Consider the following 25,670-nt stretch of genomic DNA (forward strand, 5'->3'; position numbering starts at 1 on the left):
TTATAAAAGTCAAGTGAAGAAACTGTTTCCTGAGAAGTGACTGAATATGTCAAATGTTTTACTGAGAGGCTTAGTGAGATGAGGACTGAGAACGGACCAACTAGCAACACAGCGGTCATCGTTAACTTTGAGTGGCATGGAGGGAAAGGATGTTCAGCTGGATAGTCGTGAATGAGAGGTCAGGAAGCAGAAACGATGAATATTAAAAAAAACCTGTGCCAGATGTAAATGGGAGTAGATAAGTGGATACGACAAGGTCCTTGTCTTCAAAGAGGGCTCTTGTATGTATTAGATACATCTTTTATTAACAATCTCTGAAAAACACACATTGATACAAAACAAGGTTACATTTACATTAATATGCACTCTACAACGACCTGTTACTATAGTAAAGGAAAAAGTTAAACTAAATAACGTATTTTATTAAGAACACAAAATCTTCAATCAAAAGTTTTGTCATCAGATTTTCAGGCTGTGTACAAACTAAAAATAGATTTTACACATCATTCCACAAATTAAAATGTTCAAACATCAGTGTTCAGAATACGACTACTCAAGAAAGAATCTGTAGACATTTTCTTTGTCCTATTTTCGAAATTTTCTTAGACAGGATAGATAGCTACTACATATAATATGTGCGAATTGAATAAAGTAAATGTGACCTTGCAACAAAAAGTTCTGAGATTTTATGTAATTATAGGTATGCTGAATGAATAGTTTAGAATAATGCACCACCGTCACCAAATCATATCTTCATATACATGTGTAATCCATTTTGCACAATGGTTTCAGCTCAGTGTGTATGTAATTAAATCGTAAGGTGCACTAAGAGCTGCTGCTGAGTTGAAATTTTGCTTTTGCAGTTTAGGGAAATGAATAGAAAACAGTCTTGTGAACATCAAAGTACTTTTTGAGACAATTAAATCTCATCAAAGAGGTCTCCTGGACTACTGTTTCTTAGAGTTTCTAAAGACATGTTTTCAGCTGGGCTGTGATCCTTTTTCAGCATCTCAGGTAGTGGAGGATCAAGCCTAGAGTAAAAAGAAAAATCAAGATAATTTTATTTTGAAAAACTACATACAGAGTAAAAGAAAATTGAGAGATACATAAGTGAAATAAAAGTTAAACCTCGTTTCCAAACTGCTGCATTAACATAAAGAAAGATGAAAGGAATTTAATTTCTTTAACTGCTTTGGAATTAATCTGCCTCTATTCTGAGCTAATGAAAATTCAAGGGCCTACAACAATATTCGTAATTAAGGTCAAGAAATAAAATATCCTCTGTGCTGTATTTTTATGTCAAGATAAATAAGGTTTCTCAAGCCATTTCTTTAATAATTCCATCACATTTTACATTTTCCTTCAGCTCCCTTGAATTCTAACTATTAACATGCATTTGAATCTCAACAGTAGGAACTTCTGATCAAATAAATTTCTTTTAGTGGTCATTTGATTGTAAGTGTGTGTGACTTCACATTTTAGCAGCTGTTGATGAAATGCTGTTCGTCTACATTCATTTACTGAATCTACATAGCTTCATTTAGTAAGTAAATTTATTCAGTTTCAGTACTGCAGTGACTGCATCAATGGGCTGACCTCTATATTTATGTAAATGTTCTCTGAGTCCTAGATAAAAGGCAAGATCACTAACTGGTAATTGGTCTTAAAAATGGTGAGCTGGAGTGTAACAGAGCTCAATCAGAAGAAGAGGTTAGGAATGTATGTTTATTATACCCTTGTATAAACCTTTCTGAATCAACCTAGTAATACTCAGTAAAATACCCATATTTCCAACTACAAAGGCAGAAGAGTCACAGAAGCTTGGTATAGCTAAAATAGAACAGGACTTGAAGTCAGGACGCATAGGTTTGAATCCAGGTCTATTTCTTATTAGCTATGTGACCTTAGACAAGTCATTTAGCCTAACTGGGCTTCTTTTCTATCACCTGTAAAACTGAGATAATAATATCTGCCTCAGAGGTGGTCTAAAGATTAAATGAGATGTTATAGATGAAAATGCTTATAAATTTCCACAAAATATTTGGAAACTATTATTATTAGCTCCTAATAGCACATAAATTACCAAAGAGCTCTTGCTAATAATGTCAATTTAAAAGAATAACAAATTAAAAATCCCCAAATGTTGAGTATGTTTAATTATGAGTATTTCCAAAAGCCTGTACCCATACTTAGTTGCACAGATTATTAAAAATGAATTCACCACAAGGTCCTTCTTGGCCTCATGACTGCATACAATTAACCATGGTTGGCTGCCACTAGACCTGGGACATGTTCTGTCTTATCCTGAGCAAGCCAAGTTCAGACAACATAACCCTCACAGGAATGCTGAGGTGCTAGGCATTAATGCATTGTCAAGATGACAAGTACTACCCTCTGGGAGTTTCAATGTTAAAATTAACAATAAATACTGACATAACGACTATGACATGTAATTAAATACTTAAAAATATATTCCATAGAAGGAGAAAATGATATACTACAGAATAAAAGTATAATTATTATATGTGTAAGTTTTCAGTGTCAACTCAAAACACATTATATATTTTTCTCTAGCCCTAAATGTCTTAGAATTGCTTTTTCTTCTCCTAGCAGAAGAGAGAATTGAATTATTTCGATTAAAAAGCCAGACACGGAAAAACTGTAATTTCATTCATAGTCTAGACATGGTACCAGAATATAGTGATCAATTTAGTTTAAAAAAAATCAGCATAAGGCAAAAGAACCACTCTGAAGTGACAAGTCTGAATGAAATAGATTCCTGCTTCTCCATATAACATTCCCATATCCTTATAAAGTCACGAGGAGCCTAAGAAATAGATTTTGACTCTTTTTGTTCTTAGTGTCTAGTACATAATAGGTGCTCAATGAAAGCTCTTCTATGAATGGAGATCACTGTTCCAAAGTCAACAGAGGAAATTCAGAACTCTCCCCACAACCAAAATAATAGTTTAATCATTTTTATAAGTAATAAATGTTTATTGTAAGACTTTATCAAAATTCTGAAAAGCATGAAGAAGAAAATTAAAATTTCTATCATCCTACTTTGCATTATTTGTATTTTCATATTTTTCTTTACAAATATGAGATTATATATATAATTTTGAAGCTTGATGTTCTTACTCTAAAATATATTAGCAACGTCTTTGCATATTGAAAAATATATTTAGATCTATACTCATCATTAATTTTAATTTGTTTGTACTAACAATTAATCCACGGATGACTTCCTTGGTTCCATTTCTTAATGCTCTTATAAACAGCACAATGATCAATAAGGTTACACCTATATATATCATATTTGTCATATTATTTTTTTGTAAGCACGCTTATCCCAAGCATTCATGCTTAGAGGTGAAATCTGAAAGCAAATAACTCAGAGAACCTGTATCTAAAATCTAAAAAGAAAGTCAGCTAAACAAGTAATTTGAAACTTGGGAGTTCCTCTCTTTCTAACTAACCATTAGTTACAACCATTAGTTATGGCCAACTTTAAATTCTAAATCTTCCATGAAGACTTTTTTTTTCTCTACTTTCCACCCTGAAACTGATTTTCATTTTCTCTGATCATTTAAAGTACTGAATGTCTGCACCCAATATTTCCTTTAATCAATATTTAAGTATGTACTACGATCGGCTCACTGTGTTAGGGAAATGTAACAAATCTGATAAAGATAACACACGATTTCTGCCTTTAGGAAACATTCAGTTAAATCTACTTAAATTTTTTTTCAAATATGTTTTTTTCATACTAAACATCTTATAAGTAGCTTTAAGGGAAGGACTGTGTGATATAATTTGCTCACAAACAGTGATTTATCCCTTTAGGGATTTCTATAAACACTACATCAATATTTAGGATTCAAGTAGACTTTTAGATGGTTTTTATGGGCAACATGGTTCAACAGGAAGAATTCTGAATCCAGGGTTAGGCGATCTTTATTTATGCTTTACCACATTAAGATTTTGGTCAGGTGGCAGCACCTTTCTGGATCTCAGTGTCTTAATTTAAGCTGTAGAAAGTTAGGGTTACTATAAATGATCTTGGAAGTTCTTTCAGCCCCTAGATTCTGAGGTAGTTACACTCAAATAGACTATTTTGCAAAACACAGGCTCTCAATAAATACCGTGGAATAAATGAAAAAATGTGAATTAAAAAGAATAAGAAATTATCTTTGCAGAGTTAAAGGTTAAAGTATAAGGACTTTTCAAATAAAGTGAATAAGTGAAACTTCTCCAGATGATGACAGCCTTATTAAAAAATGGCTTATGGGCTCGATAATATAGCTGCAGAGAGTTCTATGTTTTATTACTTGATTTCATACTGCATTAAAACACACACACACATATGCACTATAACTTGAATCAAAATTTCATTATCGCCATCTAATTAACAGTAAGTGGTGTAGATCAAAAACTAGATTTGTTGAGAGAAATCTCTCATCCTGGGAAAGTTCCTCTAAAATGTTAGAATTAACAACTTGTCTTTTAACATTCTGAGAGTTAAATTACCAACATCTTTTAAAATGATATTTCCAGTTATTGGCTCATTTTGTAAAGACATTTTCTCAGCTACGTGTAGTATTGGTATTACCACGGTGGAGTATAAATCTTTTCTTATTCAAATGAGAATCATTAGTATTGTTTGGAGTGAATTATTTGCATTTTACAACATATTCTGAAAATAATATTTCTGAAAAAATGTTAAGGTGCCAATTTGAGCAGACTGAGAGGTCCAGGAAAAGGTGTAATGATTGATGGCACTATGACACTTGAAAAATCATTCTCCTTTGACTATGACATAAACAATGGTTCTAAACTCAAAATCCAAAAGTCAGTTTGTATGTGGCCTAACTATATCTCTACCTACATGATACACATAAAATTCAATACCAGGTGAATTAAACATTTAAATGAGAAAAGAGAAAATTTAAAAGCATTTGGAAGAAAATAAAGGAGAATATCTTTAGGATCTTAGATAGAGAATTTCTTTTTGAGGCAGAAAGTGAAACCATAAAGGTAAAGATAGATAAATTCAATTACATTAGAAGCATTAGAAATAAGTACTCCTATTCAGCAATAGGCATCTTAAAGAGAATGAAAAGACAAGTCACAAACTGGGAGCAAATACTGCAGCATATGCTACTAACAAAGGATTATTATCCAAAGATTTCCTACAGTTTTTAAAAATCCAACATAATTAAAAGATATATGCCAAAGACTTCCAAGAAGAGGGAACAGTGGGGGCAAATAAGCATAGTTAGCTCACCTTCATTATAAATCAAGGAAGTGCAAATGAAAACCAGTATGAAGTATTTTACACCAGATTAGCAAAAACAAAAATGTCCAACAATAGCAAAGATCACAGAGAACATGAAATGATAAGATGAATTACTACTGGCTGGAGAGTAAACATTTGAAACCACTTTAGATAACACTGTGGCAATAACTGTCCAGGTATATGAAGATTTATGTACTTATCATCAGGAATTCCGCTAGTTACATACTCTGGGAAATATCTGCATATGAGCATCAGGAGATATGTGCACAAGTGTTCATAGGTGCATTATTATAATAGTGAAAAAGTGAAAACTACCCAAATGTCTCTCCATAGTAAAATGGGCAAGTAAATTATAGAATTTTCACACAATGGACTACCATGCAGCTATACACATGTATGAATCTCAAACATGATGCAGAACAAAAAAGCAAGGCACAAAATAATACACAATAGGATTCTATTTACTTAAAGTCAAAAACATGCAAAACTATATAGTATTACTCTTTGAACACCGATGTGTGTGTGTGTGTGTATCTGTATGGACATAACAGTTCTAGATCTTATTTACTCTTCCAAGACAATGCTCTCAGATTTCTGAGTCATAACTTTCGCTATTGTGAAGACGGTAATACAGAAGGGGCAGGTTGAGTACTATGCGTAAAAGGTTCCATTTCAGATATAACGGGTGAGTCTGAAGTGACCACCGGATACCTAAATGGAGATAGAATCTGAGTAGGTAAATGCTTATATAGATGTAGAGCTCAGGAGAGATGACTGGCCTACCTATAGAGAGACAGTAGTCACTGCCATATCACTGGCCACTAAAGACAAATGAGTTGAAGAAACTCCCAGAGAGAGTCTACCAGAGAAAAAAAGTGTAACACAGAATCCTGGGAAATGTTAAAATTGCAGGGGCAGATGGCAAGAGAGAGAAATGAATAAAAGAAGATTGAAATAGAATGATTAAAGAGATACGGGGAGAACCAGGGAAGAGAGTTGTTGCAGAAGCCAAGAACCAAGTTTATTTTGTGTGCCCATGGCTTGTGCTACTTCCATTTGCCACCCAAATGCTGGCTTTCTATACAACTTTGACTGCTGAATCTGTAGACACGCTATGTAAATTATTTTCACCCACTAAGAATTATCTGAAGTTGAGAAGAATAACCTGGAAGGATGCTGCTATGCTTGTGATTCATTATAGACAAGAAGAACAAGCAATGTTTTCTTTTGGGAGGAAGAAAGTCTTAAACACTTGGACTGCAGCTGTCACAGCAAAAATCTAGCAAAATGGTCAATGGTCAATGCCTGCCTGGCCACCAAAGCAGAGCATTCTTAAGTAGCTCTTTCTCTTACATTATGATAAAATATATTTTACATATGTGTGTATATGTATATATATAGAGAGAGAGAAAGAGAGAGCTTTGTTTTACTACCAACTTCCTCGGCAACCCCCATCTCATCTTTGACTTTCCCCTGGGACTGGGGTAAAGGTCAGATGTGTGGCAAGGGATGAAGATGAGAGATGAGGTAAGAGCAATGTATTAGGAGAGAAACAGACCTGAGCATTGGCTGGGACATACGTTATTTGGTAATAATAAAAGCCAAATATCTAGTCGTTTTTTAGGATGTAACAAATCAAACCTTCACCAAAATGACCACAAAGAAACAGCCAAGTCAAAGTATTAGGTACTTGCTACTATTCAATAACTAGGCAGCTATCATACTGGCCTTACCAGAGTTCCCATTATGACACAAACTTTATTAGAGAAACATCTTTTCAATGGAAAAGTTATAAATAATGGGCTTAAAGATTTGACATCACCAAAGTTACCATTATATTTTCATATTAAATTTCAGTATTTTAAAAAAAATTTGAACTTTGAATAAATGGGAAAATAGCTACACATTTCTAGTTGACCTTATAAAAACCAGAAGTGTCTCCCAAATAAATTAACAGACTGAAGTCATCAGGATTCAATAAAACAAGTGCTGAACATTGTCTGGAATTCAGTAGGCCTAGACAGCATTTCATTGGTCTGAGAAAATGAAAAGAAGTGAGACTTTCTTTCTGGCAACCAAAATGGCAAATAAAAGAAATTGCGTTAGTTATTCTCAGTTAAATTACTAAACATTTTTTTTTCTAATGAAAATTCCTTTGATGTTTAACTTTATCAAGAACAAGAAGAAAATAGAAATATGCTTTTGAAAGAAGTAATTTTGAATAAAACACAGAAAAGAGAATTACAAAGAGTAAATACACAATACTGAAATGCACTCATATGTTTTATAGATATTGAGAAAGAATAATTATGAAATTTCCCTGTAAAATATTCATATTATGGGCTTGAAAATAAGATTCTCTAGTTTTATCCAATTCAACATTTAAAGTCACAAGCATTAAAATAAATATGTCCATAGTTCACAAGGATGCCAGAATTTATGCAGGAATTTCATAATAATAAATTGGAAGAGTTTGTCATTCTTACTCTATCTAGATAAATAACATTACTATGGAAATTCATTAGATGACCAATATCAAAGTCCATATATACTTTGAAAAATCAATACTTGAAAAACCATATGTTAAACTTCCTGTATTCCTTGAAAGTTTTGAATGGTGTAGGTGGCATTTGCTACTGGTGATCTGTGTCTATAAAAGTAGAAAACTATCGTCTTAATAGAAAATAATTTTCCACAACTTTAATTTTAAGACAGGCCATTGCTTTTTGCTGTTGGTGTGCCACAAATGAAGCCTCTCTCACTAGACTAGAAGGTTCTCAAGTAGAACTACTCTGCTTTATATGACCTGGCTCATAAATGTTCCACTGACTGCATATATTAATTAATGGACAAATGATTGAATGAATGAGGTAGACAGTATTAACAAGAAGGCTCAATAAAGTTAAGCAAGCTGCCCAAAGCCACACAGCCAGTAGACATGGATGTGAGCGGGAAGGCAGCTCAACAATGGGGCCAGGGTATTAGCCTAGGTTTCCCTCCCTCTGAAATCCATACCCTTCTTGCTATACCAGTGTATGGGGGTCGCTAATTCTTATTTCTATTCCAGAGGAAGGCAGCTTGGTGTTGTGCAGTGTGTCTGAAAAAGCAGTTACATGAGACACTCTAAAAAATAAAATCTGTGATCCAGAATGTATGGAAAATATTTATTTTTCTCCATTAAGCCCTCTAGGTGATTCATATGCATATTATACATTTAAAGCTATTAAAGTTCTTCCATAAACGTGTTAATTAAATTATTAAGTAAAACAAAAGCAAGGTAAAAGAGTGTGTGTAGAAAATTTGAGTGTATATATATGTACAGACACATATACCTACACATTTATGCATATAGAATATCAAAATATCTCTGGAAGGATTCACAAGAAACTGCAGTGGCTGACTGGAGAGAGGAGCTTCGGCTGAAGGACAGGGATAATTTTTGCTGGATATTCTCTTAAACTGTTGAGATAAAAAAAACTTATACACAGACTATATCTTTTTAAAGTGTTTTAAGGAAAAAGTAAAAAAAAAAAAAAAAAAAAGAAAGGAAAAGAAAAAAGTAGCTTGTTTAACCTGGGATTTACAAATGAATTTGGCAGCCAAAGCCTCTTTTCTCACTATCTCTCAGCTACTAATATCCCAAAAGACTAGTGTTTCAGGAAGAGCCTGCATTGCTTGCTTTCCTGAGGATATAATATCTACTAGCTTGAACCCCAAAACATAGCGATCCAATGAAGGAAAATAAAAACACAGAAAGAAAGAAAAAATAGAATTCTACTTTAGGCTACGAAGAGAAGTGGAAAAAACGTGGGCAGAAAATAATACCCAGCCATGGCAGTTAGTGACTTCTAATGAGCCAGGGACCAGAAGTGAGAGTTTCACTACAATGTGGAACCAGCTGTTGGTTTCCTGCTGCTGCTGTAACAAATTACCATAACATAGCGGCTTAAAACAACACAAATTCATTATCTTACAGTTCTGGAGGTCGGCAAGCTGACCCATATCTTGCTGGGCTAAAATGAAGATGCTGGCTGAGCTGTGTTCCTCTCTGGAAGCTCTAGCGGATAATTTTCCAGAGGCTACTCCCTTCCTCTATCTTCAAAGCCAACAATGGCAGGTGGATACCTTCTCACAACATATCACTCTGACCCAGCTTCCTCTGTCACATCCCTTTCTCTGACTCTCCTTCTCTCTCTCCCTTCCTTAAAAGCCTTTGTGATACATTGGGCCCACCTGGAAAATTCAGGATAATTTAGCTACTTTTATGGTCAGCTAATTAGCAGCTTTAATCCATCTGCAACCTTAATTTCCTTTTGCCATTTGCTCTAACATAGTCTAAGTTTCCAGAAATTAAGACTTTGACATATTTTTTTGTGGCCAGGGGGATGGAGAACGCATTATTCTGCCTACCACTCCAGTCTTAACTTGGTTAGGACTCAACTATTATTCTAATCAATCAGTTTAAACGTTTCAGGATCACTTAACAGAGAAACAGGCTTTGAGTAAGAGCAGGACACACAAGGCCCAGAGCTAAAAGAAATCTTCAAGCCGGCTGGAGGAGGTATCTGCAAGGTCTGTGCAATATGACCTGAAACTCAGAAGAATTCACACTGGGGCATCTTATCTAGAGATGAACTGAACCAGAATCACTGAGGTAGGTTGGCAACTACATCATCCATCATCTACCTTGTGTACTATTTACCGAGTGCTTACCATGGGTCAGAGACTGTGCGGGATGCTTAGGATACAAAGTGAACAAACAAATGGTCCAAGGCAGAGGTAACCCTGAGCTGCTGAGCCCTTGTCTAGAGGATAACACAGAGGCTGTGTTTCACTATGACAGCTCCAACGAGTAACGCTGTTAAAAAACCACAGACAGTGCCACCTTCATGGGTGTGTGACTGTGCTGTCAGTCACACAAGGCCACAAGCTTAGAGGGGCCTCATCCCTGCTTTTATGTTCTGTTGTCACACTCTCGAAATTCTTAATAATTTTGAACAAAGGGGCTCTGCAGTTTCACGTTGCACTGGGCCTGCAAATTATTAGAGTCTGTCCAGACCACGCACTTTCAGTGACCTTCGTACACCAGACCCAAACCGAACCTAACCAATTGCTCGCAGTTACTCTGGACCAATAAACAATGGGACTTTAAAAAAAAAAACCTAATTATGTACTGATGTATGGACTCATTCTGTCCTATTCAGAAGCGAGTTCTGATCCTTAATTAGCCTAACCACCAGTAAACCTCCTTTCTAACATTTAAAAAGCACTTGTTTTTTCTCTTCAGGGAAATACTTGGGGAATTTTTTCACTGGTAATTTTTTTCTTTTGACCTGTAAATAAATAAGAATGAATGTAGTTTCCTGGCAAATAAATGCTTTGTTAGGCTTCTCCTCCTTCCTTGCCGCCCACCCCTGCCCCTCTCTCTTTTTTAAAGCTCCAGTGTCTTTTGTTTTACAGTAAGAGAATTGTTTCTGTTTTAATTAACAGATTTGTCCATTATTTTAGTCCTTGCTAGTGGATTTGATTCTTAGTGTTCTCAGAATTACCCACTGTAATTAATTCTCTGGCTCACAAAGCAGCAAACCTATCATCAATGCCATCCTGTGCTGTGGCCTACCTCTTTCCCTTTTGATTTGCTGTGTATCAGTCTGCCCCAAATCCTTCCTGAATATTTTCCTGGCTTTTCACGGGATGGATGACCAATGATCATGCGGCAGCCAGACGTTTTAAAGAAGACAGTTATTTTGTAACTTCAGCAACATTATATAACTTTTAGATAAAATGAGTATCATATAACTGATATATAAAATGAACAAACAAAAAGCATTTCTTCACAAAGTATATTCATTCAATGTAGTATTACTGGCAAATGTAAAGAGAGTCTCTGCTCAGATTCTGGGAGATATTCTGCCTGTCTTAAACATGCCAGAAAGGAGTCAGAGCACAGCAAGAAGGCAGATGGAAACAATCTACAAAATTCTGTGGATTTTGATTTTGAATTAAAAAGATTAAACTTTTCAGTTGACTTTAAAAATATAACCAAAGTGAAAAGTAAAACCCAGTTGTATACAATGTTTTTAAAACAAATCACTATACCTCACAACTGGTGGCAAGTCACTGTGAGATAAGGCAGTACAAGCCACGGAGAATTCAGTCTGTATGCTCAGAAAGACTGGAGAAAGACCTATCTAACCTTTTTGCCCTGGAAAAGTTTATTACATGTATGGTATTATGATTTCAATAAAAGTTCAAATGTTACTACTAAACTGTAATCCAGTCCACACAGAAAGCTGTTGACCAACTACAGTTGTGTGTTATGTTTATATAACAATCCTTACTAAGTGCACTATACACACTTTCTCATTGTGGTATCTTTACGATTACATAAATTACCAACTGTTTTCAAGAATTTTTACTGAACTAATGTTTATTTTGAGGAAGTAGAGTAAGTGCCACATACGGTTCCATTAGTGCATTAACTGGTACAATTTGGTCTCATTTCTAAATGACCCACTTCAATCGATGTCTTAAGAAAATGTAAAAATACTATTATTTAATCATAATTCTCCAAAATTCATAGTGGAGGAAGCTTTTCAGAAGTATCATGGCATTCAGAAGTATCATTAACAAGTGTAATGAGATCAGTGTTTTGTAAAGGCATTGGTTTGATTTGCCAAAATGCAGTATGGGCTGTAGCACTTACTTATTAAGGCTGGAACAGACTCATTCAGTAAATAACCGATTAGCAATTTAAATAACCATTGTTACCTAACTGATCTTATTTTGCTACTATAAGAAAGCTATATATCTCAGCTTTGATCATCTGCCACCTAATTACTGGCTTTTATTGTTTTCTTCTTCAGCCCATCTTCCAACGGCTGCAAATGAACTATCTTTCTACAACACAAGTCTGATTAATACTTTGTACTCCTACAAGGCTATAGTTGAAACTTCCTTGGCATAGCAAAAAAAAAAAAAAAAAATTACAAAATTTCTAGCTTCATGTATGCCTTTCTGGCTCTAACTATCCAATGCACTTCCACATCAGACTTCTTGTCATCCACCAAAAGCATCATTCTGTCTTCATTGCCATATTTTCCCATACAGTTCCCTCAGCCTGAGGACTCTTTCTCCTGCCTTCTTTACTTAGCAGGCTCCTACGCATCATTAAAAGCCAAGTTCAGATGTCACTGCTTCTGGGAAACTTTCCTAGGCAGAGGAATTAATTATCTCCTATTCTCCCATGGTACATCTTAAATCAAGTAGGTCTTTGTTCCTGTAACCATTGCTGTGTAACAAACTACCCTAAACTTAGTGGCACAAAACAGTGACAATTTTCTTATGTTCGTACTTTCCGTGAATCTCACAGGGCACAGTAAGGATCGTTTGTCATTGCTCCACAGTGTCAGGGCCTTAACTGGGGATACCAGAAATCTGGGGCTGACATGATGGTTGGGAGCTGGAATCCTCTGAAAGCTCATTTACTCATATCTGGTGCTTGGCTGGGAGCCCTGAAAGACTAGTACTGGCTCCTGGAGACTCTTCAGTGGCTTGGGTTCCTTGCAGCCTGGAAGCCTAGGATAGTCAGACATCTTACATGAAAGCTTAGGATTGTAAACACGAGATGCCTTTGCTGACTTAGCCTCTGGAAATCACACAGCATCACTTCTGCATTTTACTGTTTACAAACGAGTCAAAAGCCCACCTATATTCAAGAGGAGAAGATATAGAAACCACTTCTCAATGGAAGGATTATCAACCACAGACTTTAATTCTGCACATTTTTGTCACTTATATTGTAAGCAATCGGAGAAAAAGGACTATGATTTAGAATTACTGTTTCTTTCAGAACTTGGCACAATTCCTAGAATAACTAACTGCATGTGTTGAAATTGACTAAGAAGTGTCTTGTTGAGAGTGTTTGCCTTTTTCTCTTAGAGCTGAGTATTTAAAAAGTTACAGCTAGTTTCATATACAGTTTACACAGAATAAAAGCCATTCCAGATCAGAAGGGCAACTATATAGATTTTTAGAAATGCAAGCACAAAAAATTCATACTTCAGCAGGGAAATTTTAATTTCTGACAACTTTAGCTGGCCACTAGTTAGCTCACTTTCCATTATGAAGTAACTTAAATTATTTATTTTTCCAGGTAGTTTTGGATGTTTATAAATTTATATGCTTACAAATGCACACGATACCATTAGTTTAGTTATACTCCACTTCACTGGACTGTTTGGGAAGGGAGACCTGTGGTTAAATGAATGTATTTCAATTCTCATGGCTAAAAGCCTCACTGGCAAATGCTGGTCAACTTCTAAATAAACCCACACTCAGAACCGAACTACTAGAAGACTCCAGTTAGTTGGATTTTCTATTAATGCAACTTTCATTAAGTTGTTGTTGTTATTATTATTATTACTTAAGCTTTAGGAGTGTTAGTTAACTTAAACCTCTTCTATCTTGCAAGAAACGACAAGGAAAAATTAGAAGCAATCACACTTTCATTACTATGTAAGTAAAAGTCCGAAGTGAAATCAAATCTTCAGCTCCATACATCCTTTATTCTGAGAAGAAATATGACCCCTGTTAGCAACAGGGAATTATCACCAACAATCTCACCATCAATGACCAATGAAGAAGAAGAATCAGATTTCAAAAATCGGAAACCGTAAACAGAAATTAAAATGTTAAACCAAGAAATTCTAACACTTGTTTGGAATTAGGAAAGCTGTCATCCATAAATTCACATGCAGCCCCAAAAGACAGCCATGAAAATTGAACAGGCTATAAACATGCATGGAAAAAATTCAGCTAGAGTCTATAGTCTGATCATAATTTCCCTTTATATATATATATATATGTATATACAACCTCCAAAGTCCCCGCAAAATGTTACTGGGCCTCTGTGGATGGATAAACAGAGAAAATCTTAAATCTTAATTCTTTTAAATTGCTGCCTATAGTGCATACTTTTATTGCTTTCTGTAAAAATAGGCCCATTCATGCTGCAAAAGAAGAAAGATGTTTGACATTTCCTAATCTATCACTGGACACTTCTCTATAACTAAGAAATGTGAAAGTGACTAAAAGGAGCACTTAAAAATTCCATTTGTAAGAATAAGTTTCTAGAAGGCAGGAACCATGCTTATCTTTGTGTAGTTTAACCACGTATAGGAGATTTAAAATTTACGAGAGGACTCTTTTTTTTTTTTAAATAAATTTATTTATTTATTGGCTGCGTTGGGTCTTCATTGCTGTGCATGGGCTTTCTCTAGTTGTGGCGAGCGGGGGCTACTCTTTGTTGTGGTGTGCAGGCTTCTCATTGCGGTGGCTTCTCTTGTTGCAGAGCACTGGCTCTAGGCGTGTGGGCTTCAGTAGTTGTGGCTCATGGGCTCTAGAGCGCAGGCTCAGTATTTGTAGCCCATGGGCTTAGTTGCTCCATGGCATGTGGGAATCTTCCTGGCCCAGGGCTCGAACCCATGTCCTCTGCATTGGCAGGCAGATTCTTAACCACTGTGCCACCAGGGAAGCCCTGAGAATTGTTATTAATAGAGCTTGTTTTCAAACAAAGGACACATTTTTTAGAAATGTTATAAATAATAGATTTTCTCAGATCATTACACTAAGACTACTTAGCCTATAATATAGACAAACTATTAGAAAGTACTGATGATGAGAACTAGTGGTCAACATAATTATAAGAATCTGTTTTTCATACATTCCTTACTTCAAAAAATATTTTCTCAATATAAGGCACTGTGCTAGCCTCTGAGATGAACAAATAAAACATAATCCCAGACTTTGAAAATCTCACAGTCCAATTGAGGTAAAATGTATTTAAATAATTAAATATAACACGTTATGATGAAGTATATACAAAGTATTGATTTATAAGATAAAAAAATATTTTATGTTGCAAATCTAGATGTCAAGAATACATCTGAGCTTATGGAAGGCTTATTTGTATTTGCACTTATACACATAAAAATTAACATGTTACACATAAAACGCTATTTGATGTTTACTACATGGTAATTTCCCATAATTCTTGAAGAGATACTTGACTATTAATGATTAAAAGTAGTTTTTATTTGTAACAGCAATGACTATTTTCTTTCTGTAAGCAACTTTTCTCATAAAGAAAATGGAATTGATTGCTGTATCAGAACATTGAATATTTAAGGGAAACATTTATTTACATTCATCGGAATTTTATTAAAATAATAATAGACACTATCTAGACAAACCCAATTGAAATATCCAACATTTAAGGTGGTTAAAAGGCTATTTCCACATCTGAATTTCCCTTCTAGGTCCAAAATTCTAGTATTGTATTTTCAGGATAGAAAAGAATAGTGCAACTTTTAGGTTTCATCTAAAGTTATGAATCTAAATTTTCTGTATTACCTTCTCTCCTTAAGTTATTTTGGGTGTTGAATCATAATAAAAAAAATATTCCTTAGGGGGAAATAGTTACTTCTTAAACAAAACAAAAAAAAAAAAAAAAAAAAGGACTTTTCCTAATCATTTCCTTAAGAAGACTTAGATTTCAAATATAGAAGTTCTAAATCCCTATAACAATGCTAGTAGATGCAAGCAACAAAAAATTATTTATTTTGGGGTATATAAAGTAATATATATACATATTACAAAACTTCATCAAAATATTCAAAAACTTCATCAAAATAGAATAAAATAAAGATTATCCTCTGTCTATACACCTGTTGATATTTTAGTGCATATCCTTTTTGAATTTATATACATATGATATACATATAAATAAAATCTTTAAAAAATAATTATACTATGAAAAGTAGTTTTTATTATATTTTTCTTAATAATTCATGGGGGAATACCATTCTTTTTCAAGAATTATGGGTCTACATAATCATTTTTAATGGCCTTATAGTATTCTATCACACTGAGCTACCTTAAAAATATAACTGATCTTGATTCATAGTCAAATACTGGAAACAATTTAAATGCTTATTGTAAAATTAAATTTCAATGAACATCCTTAAATATATTCTAAATAATGTTCTTAAGACAACAGGTCTATTTAATTGTAATTGAAAATGGTTGACTATTAGACTGTAATTCCTAAAATTTCTTACTCTTAATGAATGCTAAGGGGAGAAGTATAGCTTACAACCAAGAGAGTAGCAGATATGTGTCTACCTGGAAATTAAATTATTTTTAGGTGAAAGTTCTGTGTTAAGAACAACCACAGTAATCATCGGTCTTAACCTGGAAAAAACAGTGATTAAAACCTGGGAAAGTGAAGAAAGTACTCATTGAAATACCTGTATATCACCAACATAGAAAATAATTAGAAATTCTTTAGGTTTCTCACTGCAGACCACCCTCACTTTGCTTCCAAGTCACAAAAGGTTTTGCTACTGGACTTCAGAGGTAGACCTCATAAATATTATATACTGACTGCTATTTTTATTTATTTTTCTTGGGGAAGTTAGGTTAGGTCATCTGACCTATTACACAAGATAAGTGTTTTGTGTCTGCTAGTTGATGTGTGGGCCAAACTCTCTTTTTTACACATGAAATAAATGGTTATTATTAATTTCAAGATAAGGCAAGGGTTTTTTCACAGAATTCAGGAAAGGTCAGAGCAGACGATGCTTCTGAGCCTCATGTGCAGAGGATAAATAAAAGGACAAAAACAAACAAACAAAACACAAAAGCAAAAAACAAAAAAGGTGACATACGCATTAAAAAGTTTCTTATTCACTGAGATACTGATATTTTACTTCAAGTGTACATAATTATGCTGTGATGTCACTCTGCTACATATGTAATTGAAGAGAATAATTTAAGAGGGAAAAATATGACTTTTTTAGAAGAGAAATTTGGCTTTTCTTGGTGCAAATAAAAATCCCAACTAGAAGTTTCAGATCTTCCAATACATCCTGGAGCTGTCCTCCATGTTTTTTTTGAAATTCAATATTCAAAATACTATCGAAAGCCTATTCAAAGTTGCTAATCTATCACCAAGAACAACAGCTAACACTTGTTAAATATTCTCCTTATGCCAAATACTGTGTTAAACTCCTGATTCATGTAATTGTGACAATAATCTTATGTCCTGTATGACCTCTATTTTCCAGATGAGAAACCAAAACCTAGATATTTGAGCAACTCACCCAAGTTCTTACAATTCATAAATGGCCAATGCAAGACTTGAACCCAGGCCTGCTGGCCTCCTCCACGCTTTTAACCAGTGCTTCTTTCCCTTTTTCCCTTTGCCTCAAATTTCTTTTTCTTCATTATTACATGCCCACATACTACCTAACCTTGAAGGCTCAGCTAAAATTCTATACCTTCATGAAACATGCCTTGAATTCTGCCTCTTTGAAATCTCTTATCACACATCACTATAGAATTATTCTAATAGAAAGTAAACTAATTCTGCTCAAAACAACATAGCTTTACGTGTTAACCTGATTAATTATAATGTGTGAAATTGAAAGCAGGGCTATTTACAGTAAGTATTTCTTAAAGTGCAAAAAAGTGTTTACAGTCAGATTATAAACTCTATTTTTCCTTAAAGTCCTTAACATCACCATCTTAATGGACAAATTCTTAACAAACATTTGCAAGTGAATTATGCCTTACTGGACACTGTCTGCATAATATTCAATTGACATGGTCACTGCCCTCTTTGAGCTTACAATCTAAAACAGATGTCGTGGTATAAACAAACACAAAAAGAGATAAAGGTTCCCACATACATCTGTTCAACAATTGAAATACATTGCATGAAATATTTATATTACGTTCCAGTCACAGTGCAAGTGGGGTGTGTGTGTGAGTGTGTGTAGAAGATTGAAATGTTCACATTCAGGGTCAAGGTAAGGATTTTTCAAATGCAGGTTTTGTCTGTATAAGAAAGAAGGCAACAGCTCACATCTGGGCAACTGGGACTTTATTAGAAGAATACAGATGTCAATCACCACAGAATAACCACTGTACACATGTGAACCAGATGCTTCCATGTAAAATAACCCAGGGTGTTTCACAGATGAATCACTGAAAACGTAATTACACATCAGTCCTAGTTTATTGGTAACAGCTCCACTTATGTGGAAGCCATATGGTACTATCCATCCTGAAGTAGTGGAAAATACAAAAATGGGTACTTTGAGATGTTAAAATATAAACTCTTCTGCTGCTGCTTTTCTATACTATCCTTGTGGCGAGGTAGGTAATGATTGTATGTGTTCAGTCAAATATCTTTGGGACAGATGTCTATTGCTGCATTTTATTAGTAAAGATTGTACCAATAAAGTTTACATTATATCCTCTCCTTTTCAAAGGGTTTTACTTCAACAGAAAATAAAATGTTTAGTGGCCACACAACTCCTATATATCTAGTTAATGACTGTTAGGGTAAATATTCATTTACAATACCTCAGAATGTGAGCTCAGTATTAAACTACTACAAATGTTTTCTTTTGCATATAGTTTAAATGTTGATTCAATATATATCGGTTTATTGCAGATAAACAAAACCCATGTAAAAGCTGTCAGGAAGCATCTATGTTTTACAACATTGATTCTCTGAGCTCCAAGGGTCACTAGTCTGTGTTTCATAAAGCTGTCTACCTATTTACATAATCGATTGCTTGTTTTCTTCAAGTGTCGGAGCGCCATCTGACAAGGAGAGATGGATCTCTTTAGTTAACAGCAGAGCCTTTTATGAGTTTAATTTTCTTCTTCAAAGAGACTCTTTAAAACAAAGAAAATCAGCACGCCAAAGTCAACTTCTATGGAACACTTTGGTTAGGAAACTGTATACCAGGAGGGCACACAGCATCAAAGGCATCTAGAATATTGTATCCAACCATCTCTGCTGTAGTTTAAGGCTGAGGTAGAAACAGTTGTAAGTATTCTCAAATAACCGGGGCCCTTGGGACATAATACTGAGCAGTATTTTAATGCCTTAGCCCTGGGGTTTTCTTTTGTTTATTGTTTGACTACATAGTCAAAAATGTCCTGACAGATTGATTTGCTGTGTCTTTCCCTTTCTCTGCAGCATCAAAAGGAAAAACTCAAACCTGTTACCTTACTCAGTGTTTTCAATAATTTAAAAATAGTTTTATGTAGTATTTGCATTCTATATAAATACATATAATATAAAACTATAATAATAGATCAAACTAATGCATTGCTACTACTTAAGAACAGAAAATTACTAATATGGTTACATTCAACATGCTCCTCCAACCTTCTCCCCATGCCTCACCACAGAGTTATAACCGTATCCTATAGTATGTGTTAATCATTCCTTTGCCTTCAAAGGAGAGTTTTGTTACACGTGTATAGATTCCTAAATAATATATAAATGCTGCTTTATTTTTGAGCTTTATAAAAATGGAATCACACTATGGCTAGCCTTCTGTGACTTGCTTCTTTCACTCAACATTAAAAAGCTATAATTTCTCTCTCATTCATTTTCACTGCTGTATAATATTGTGTAATTTTATATACATATATATACATATTATAGTTGTATGTATACACACATGTATAATACAAACAACACTGCTATGAACATTCTTATATGAAATTTTTAGAGCACATACACTAGAATTTCTCTTTGGTAATATGCCTAGAATCTAAATTTCTAGGTCATACTGTATGTGAATGTTTCAACTTTTTTACAGAACAAATTATTTTTCAAAGTGTTTGATTTAATTTCCATTCCCATTAGCAGTGTTCCTGTTGATCAATTCCTCTCCAACAACTGATACCATCAGAACTATAAACTTTTGCTAAAATGATGCTAAATGGTATCTCTCTATAGCATGTTAAAAGGATTTTACTTTTCAGGTTGAAAGAAAAAGCTGAAGGAACAGTATTATTTGAAAATAAGTTGCCAGTGTGATGCCCCTACTACCTCACTACTTTAGTGAGTATTTGGTGAGCACAAATGTCCTTATAAACAGTCTCCTACTTAACGAAAATACAACCATCAAAATCAGAAAATTAACACTGACATATTACTGCCATCTAATCCTCAGCCTTCATTCAGGTTCCAATAGTCACAATAATATCCTTTCTAATAAAAGGGTCCAGTTCAAAATTACACATTACTTTAGTAGTCACATCTCTTTAGTCTCCTTTCTCAGTTCCTCAGTCATTTTTTGAGGTACTTTTGACAATTATTGGCCAGCTATATTGTAGAATGTACTTAATTTGAGTTTGCCTGATTTTTTTCTCATGGTTTGATTAAAGTTATGGACCTTTAGCAGGACAATGACAGAAGTGCTGCTGTGCTCTTCTTATCGTATCTGCTCAGCTGGTGTATGATTTCAATTTGTACCATTACTGATGCTGTTCACTTTGATCACAAGGTAGTGTCTGCCATGCTTCTCTACTATAAAGTTTCTTGTTCCCCCTCTGTCATTAATGTGTTTTATGAGGAAATAATGAAGGTGACCATCTTTTCATGTTTGAAAGCTATATGTGTATATCTTCTCTGAAATGCCTGCTTAAGTCTATGGCCCATTTTTCTATTGCTGCCTGCCTTCTACTTTACTGAGTTAGGAGGAGAATACAAATTCTTTTTCAATTACGGAGTTACAAATATTTTATCTCAGTGTAGTCTGTGATTTCTTAATGATATCTTTTGAACAGAAGCTCTTTATTTTAATGTAGTCAAATTAATATACCTTTTCTGCGATAGGTTATACTTTTTCAGTCTTATTTAAGAAACTTCTCCTCATGACCTTAAAAATATTCTCCTGTGTTTTTTTCCAAAATTTTAAACTATTGCCCTTTATATTCACATTTTTAATCCATTGGAGATTTATCTTTATGGAGGTGTGAGGAGGGAATAAAATTTCATTATTTTTCAAAGACAAAACCAATTGTCCTAGTAAATAGTTGATCTTTCCCCAACTACCACTTAATCATATACAAAATCTGCATATAAGCATGGGTGTACTATTAGACTTTAGTTTACCTAGTTATCTATGTCAGTGTCACTATCATACTTTACTACTTACTTTTCCTCTATAAAAAGTCATGATATTTGGTAGAGAAAGTTCCCTGATTTTATTCTCCTTCAGGACTACTACTGGCTATTCTTAGCCTTTTGTTCTTCTGTATAAATTGCAGAAACAACTTGCCACGAGTTTTTTGGGGTGTTGATTATAAATGGAGTGAATCTACAGGTAATTTTGAGAGAACTGAAATTTTTATGATACTGAATCTTCCTATCCAAGTTTAAAATTTGCTCCATCTTTTAATAATTTAATCCTCATATTTTTGAATTACATTTTCTAATCATTTGATACTAGTGTATAAAATTCAATTGATTTTTGAATTTTTATCATATATTGAGCCACTTTCATAAATCTCATTAATTAAAAGTATTTATCTGTAGATTTCTTTTAGGTTTTCTATGTAGTCAATCATAAGAACTGTGAGTATTGAAAACGTTCTTTCCAAGATTTATATATTTTATTCTACTCTTTTTGTGCTCTACATGCATTGGCTAGGATCTCCAACACAATACTGAATTGAAGTAGTGATCATGGGAATATTGATCTGAAAAAAAAAAATGCTTCTATTTCTCATCAGATTTTGTTATGTACATAAGGTAATTCCTATAAATCCCAATTTTCAAGGAAATGTTATGTTTGGGTGGTGAATTTCATTACATTTCTATGTACCAATTGAGTTGATCGTATGTTTTTTTTTCTCCTCTTATCTATTAGTGTGGCATATTAAAATTATTCCTTCCTGAAATAAACCCAACTTTTGCATCATATATTTTTTATGCTTAAAATATGCATTGCTAGATTTAGTTTTCTAATACCGTTCAGGATTTTTCTTCTCCATCTATGTTCAGGAATAAGATTGGTGTGTAATTTTCTTTGTCAGCTGTTACTTTTTTTTTGTTCTGGAACTGAGGTTATGTTAGCCTTATAGAATGAGTTGGGAGTGTTCTCCCACTTACTCTGCCAGAAAAGTTTGATAATATTAAAATGACTTGTTCCTTGAAAAATCGGAGGACATTCCTCCAGAGAGGGTTTGTATTTATTTCTACTGAGAGCAGGCGCCACTACCCCAGGGTGCTCAGGGCCTAATGCAGTCTTTCAGTGGCTGTATTCAATCAACATTTTTATCTCAGGACAGCCCTATTTTTCAGTTTGTTTACTGCTCATAGCAAGCTGCCTGCTTTGGCTTCAGCTTGTTGTTTTGATCTTGAAGATTCTTATAATTTTAATCTCATTTTTATGTGCACTAGAATAAAATATGTATATTTGTATTTCATGCATTTTACATTTTAGTGGAAGTATCTCTCAGAATGTCTAGTTTGCCATAGTGTCAGAGAAAGATTCAGTGATTTTGATTTAATAAGTAATGTCTTGTCATGGAAGATGCACCTAGTTTGGAGTCAGGTAAAGCTGGATTAAAATCTTAGATCTGTCACTTTAGTTATCATGTGATTTTGAAGAAGTCTGAACTTTTCTGAGCTTGTCTCCTCTTCAAATTGGAGATACTAACCCCTACTTTATATGGCTGTTCAAAAGTATATAACAAAATATAACTGATATTTACTGAACACTAAAAGCCGGACACTCTTATAAGTACTTATAGGTATTAACCCATTTAAGCTTTACAATAGCCCTATGAAGTAGTACTATTATCATCTCCTTTGCATAGTTGTGTAAAATTAAAGGGTGTTAAGTAACTTGCCCAAGGCCATAAAACCAGTAAGTGGAGGAGACAGGATTCAAACCTAAAGTCTGACTCTAAATCACTGTGTTATAATTTGCAGCATTAAATCATTTAAATTACATAAAAAGTCTGCCATACTGCCTGGCACATAACAAGTACTTTAAAATAATAGCCAATATTTATAATAATAATATAACTGATAGTGGAAGAATTTATAAGGTGAATAGATAAATAAACACCTTATAAAATTTATAAGGTGAATAGATATATCCACACATGGAGTACTACTCATTAAAAGTAATGAAATACTGACACAGTTCTACACGGAAGAATCTAAAGGACATTATGCTACATGAAAGAAGACAGATTCAAAAATCACTACATACTGCATGATTTTATATGACATTCCAGAAAAAGTAAAAATTTTGGGATGGACCCGTGCTGCCAGGGCTGGGTGTGGGAAGCTAGTATTGACTACAAACAGGTGTGAAGACACTTCTGGGGATGATGGAAATACTTCCTAGATTTATTGTATGTTTGTCAAAATTGATAGCACTATACAACTAAGAATCATGAATTTTACTTTATGGTAATTTTACCTCAATAAGCAAAACTTACAAATTAAAAACAGGTAGCAATCTTTCCCCTGAAAGACATTTTCAAGCTATATTCATGATGAGCTTTTCATCTCTGATTAACATAGAGTTATGTTGTTAATTATTTTAAAAATCCACTGATTAAAAAAATACAGTATATTGTTAATTGTGAAGTACACACCCATGGAACGGCAATAAGAGTTTCTTTCCAAGCCTCTGGTAATGGAGGAAAGCAATTAAGGAAAGGGGCTTGTTAGTTTCAAACTGTCAAGGGATGTTTAATATGCTTCTTAAGATTTTCTATTTCTTTCTACACTCTTTAAGAAATAGATTACGAGATGCTTTCTGGCAAGAATTACTTGCTCTAAGACCAAATGAAATGTACAGGACTAAAAACTCATGTTATGCAATGACAAAATTACACTTGTCAAAGCAAAACTTCAAGAAATAAACCATATTGTAGTTCAAAATGGAAGAGTGGAAAACATGGTATTAGTAGAATATATAGATCCAAAATGGATTTTCTCATAAAGAATATTAAATGTGAAATGGCTCACGCCTGGTTAGAAGGATTACTTAATTTATTTCAATCATACTTAAAAAATTAGAGACAGACTCTATCATGAATAAATATAATGGAATTTGGAGGAAAACTGCCTATTAGTAATAAGAGAATCTGGCTGAAAGCAAGTAAAGTCACAATTTCTAAAAGTATAATAAGCTCAACTATGTGATAGCTTTGATCATGAGGCAGAAACATTTCCAGCCTCACTGCAAAAATGGAATATTGACTTTGGAATTAGGTTGTGGTAGGGAGTAGAATAGGAAATTTCTAAATGCCAAGAAAGACTGTTCTGTTCTACATTGTTCTAGGAAGCAACTTCATAAAAAATCACTTGAAGGGTTCCCATCTTAATCTATGAAAGTAGCAAAAAGTGGGGAGGGATCCCACTGTAGTTGATTGCCCGGGATCCAAATCAATCTTGTGAGTTCCCAAACAATTCTATTTTCAAATGATCTTTAGTCTGCTTTTACAGAGTGGGTTTGTTTTTGCATTTAAATAGTGACAATAGATATATTATCTTGAGTCAATCAAAATCTTTACCCTCTTAAGGTGACTACCTAACGTTAAATAGATTCCATTTACTACAGCATATTGTATTCTTCCTAGAATAATAAAAACTGTATTTTCCTTCTTTCAGCTGCAGGGATAGCAAAAGTCAACCTCATCTTATGTACTTAAAAAAAAAAAAAAAGCATTGATGCACACATTTTACTGTTGATCTCTTACATTTGTTAGGCTGGGGCAAGGATAAACCCTGTTAAGATTCAAAATAAATTAACACAGTATCCCAAGTACAACTGTGACTTTTGTAAAATTCACATTGGTATATTGGGTGCTTAAACTGGTAGTTACTTTTCACCTTAGTTTCCCTATTATTGTCAAATGGTGACAAACTGAAATAATTTGTTGTCCAGAGATTAGCAGACCAAATAATTTTGGAAAGAGTGGTTTGCAGTCACTCCAAATGTGGACAGAAACCAGAGAGAGACAGCATAAGACTATATTTTCTGTTAACAGAGTAGCTGATAGACACAACTTATAAAAAATTGTAAAAATTAATGGAAAGGTATAATGTCTCTGTAAACAGATGACACTATCAATGTACATGAAACACTTGGGTATCTAACTACAAAACTAAGCGATAAGTATATTTTTAGGATAATCATAGAAATCTTTTGTTTTGCAGTAAAATGAGAAATAGAAATTGTAAAATATTTAAGATAAATTTTTTCTATAAGTGAATATCAGCATATGTAATGTTTCTATAGGTTATCATACTATTACACTATTATCTTGATTATTTTTTATAGCATATAGAGGAAAAAATGATATATACAGGAAAAAAATGAAACTACACTCACAGATAAAATGAGAAAGGATTTCCATTATTCAAGTATAGTTACTATGCATAAGATTAAAGTACTTTTAAAGTTTTATCAATAGGAAAGCTCTCTTGGACCATTGATTAAACAAAACAAAAAAGAATATTGCCATCTAA

General features: G+C 33.9%; 1 protein-coding gene across 5 annotated transcripts in view; it reads right to left on the reverse strand.

Annotated features, from left to right (window-relative positions):
• Window positions 1–416: 416 nt before the first annotated feature.
• XRCC4 (X-ray repair cross complementing 4) overlaps window positions 417–25,670 on the reverse strand; it is a 244,613-nt gene continuing 219,359 nt past the window's right edge. For all 5 annotated transcript variants that reach the window (XM_057739892.1, XM_057739906.1, XM_057739898.1 and 2 more), the window contains one exon: window positions 417–1,031. In XM_057739892.1, coding sequence (XP_057595875.1) covers window positions 920–1,031 — 112 coding nt within the window. In that variant the 3' untranslated portion in view covers window positions 417–919. The remainder of the gene's footprint in view (window positions 1,032–25,670) is intronic.

This window comes from Hippopotamus amphibius, chromosome 1 (genome assembly GCF_030028045.1).
Source record: "Hippopotamus amphibius kiboko isolate mHipAmp2 chromosome 1, mHipAmp2.hap2, whole genome shotgun sequence".
NCBI classification, from domain to species: Eukaryota; Metazoa; Chordata; class Mammalia; order Artiodactyla; family Hippopotamidae; genus Hippopotamus; species Hippopotamus amphibius.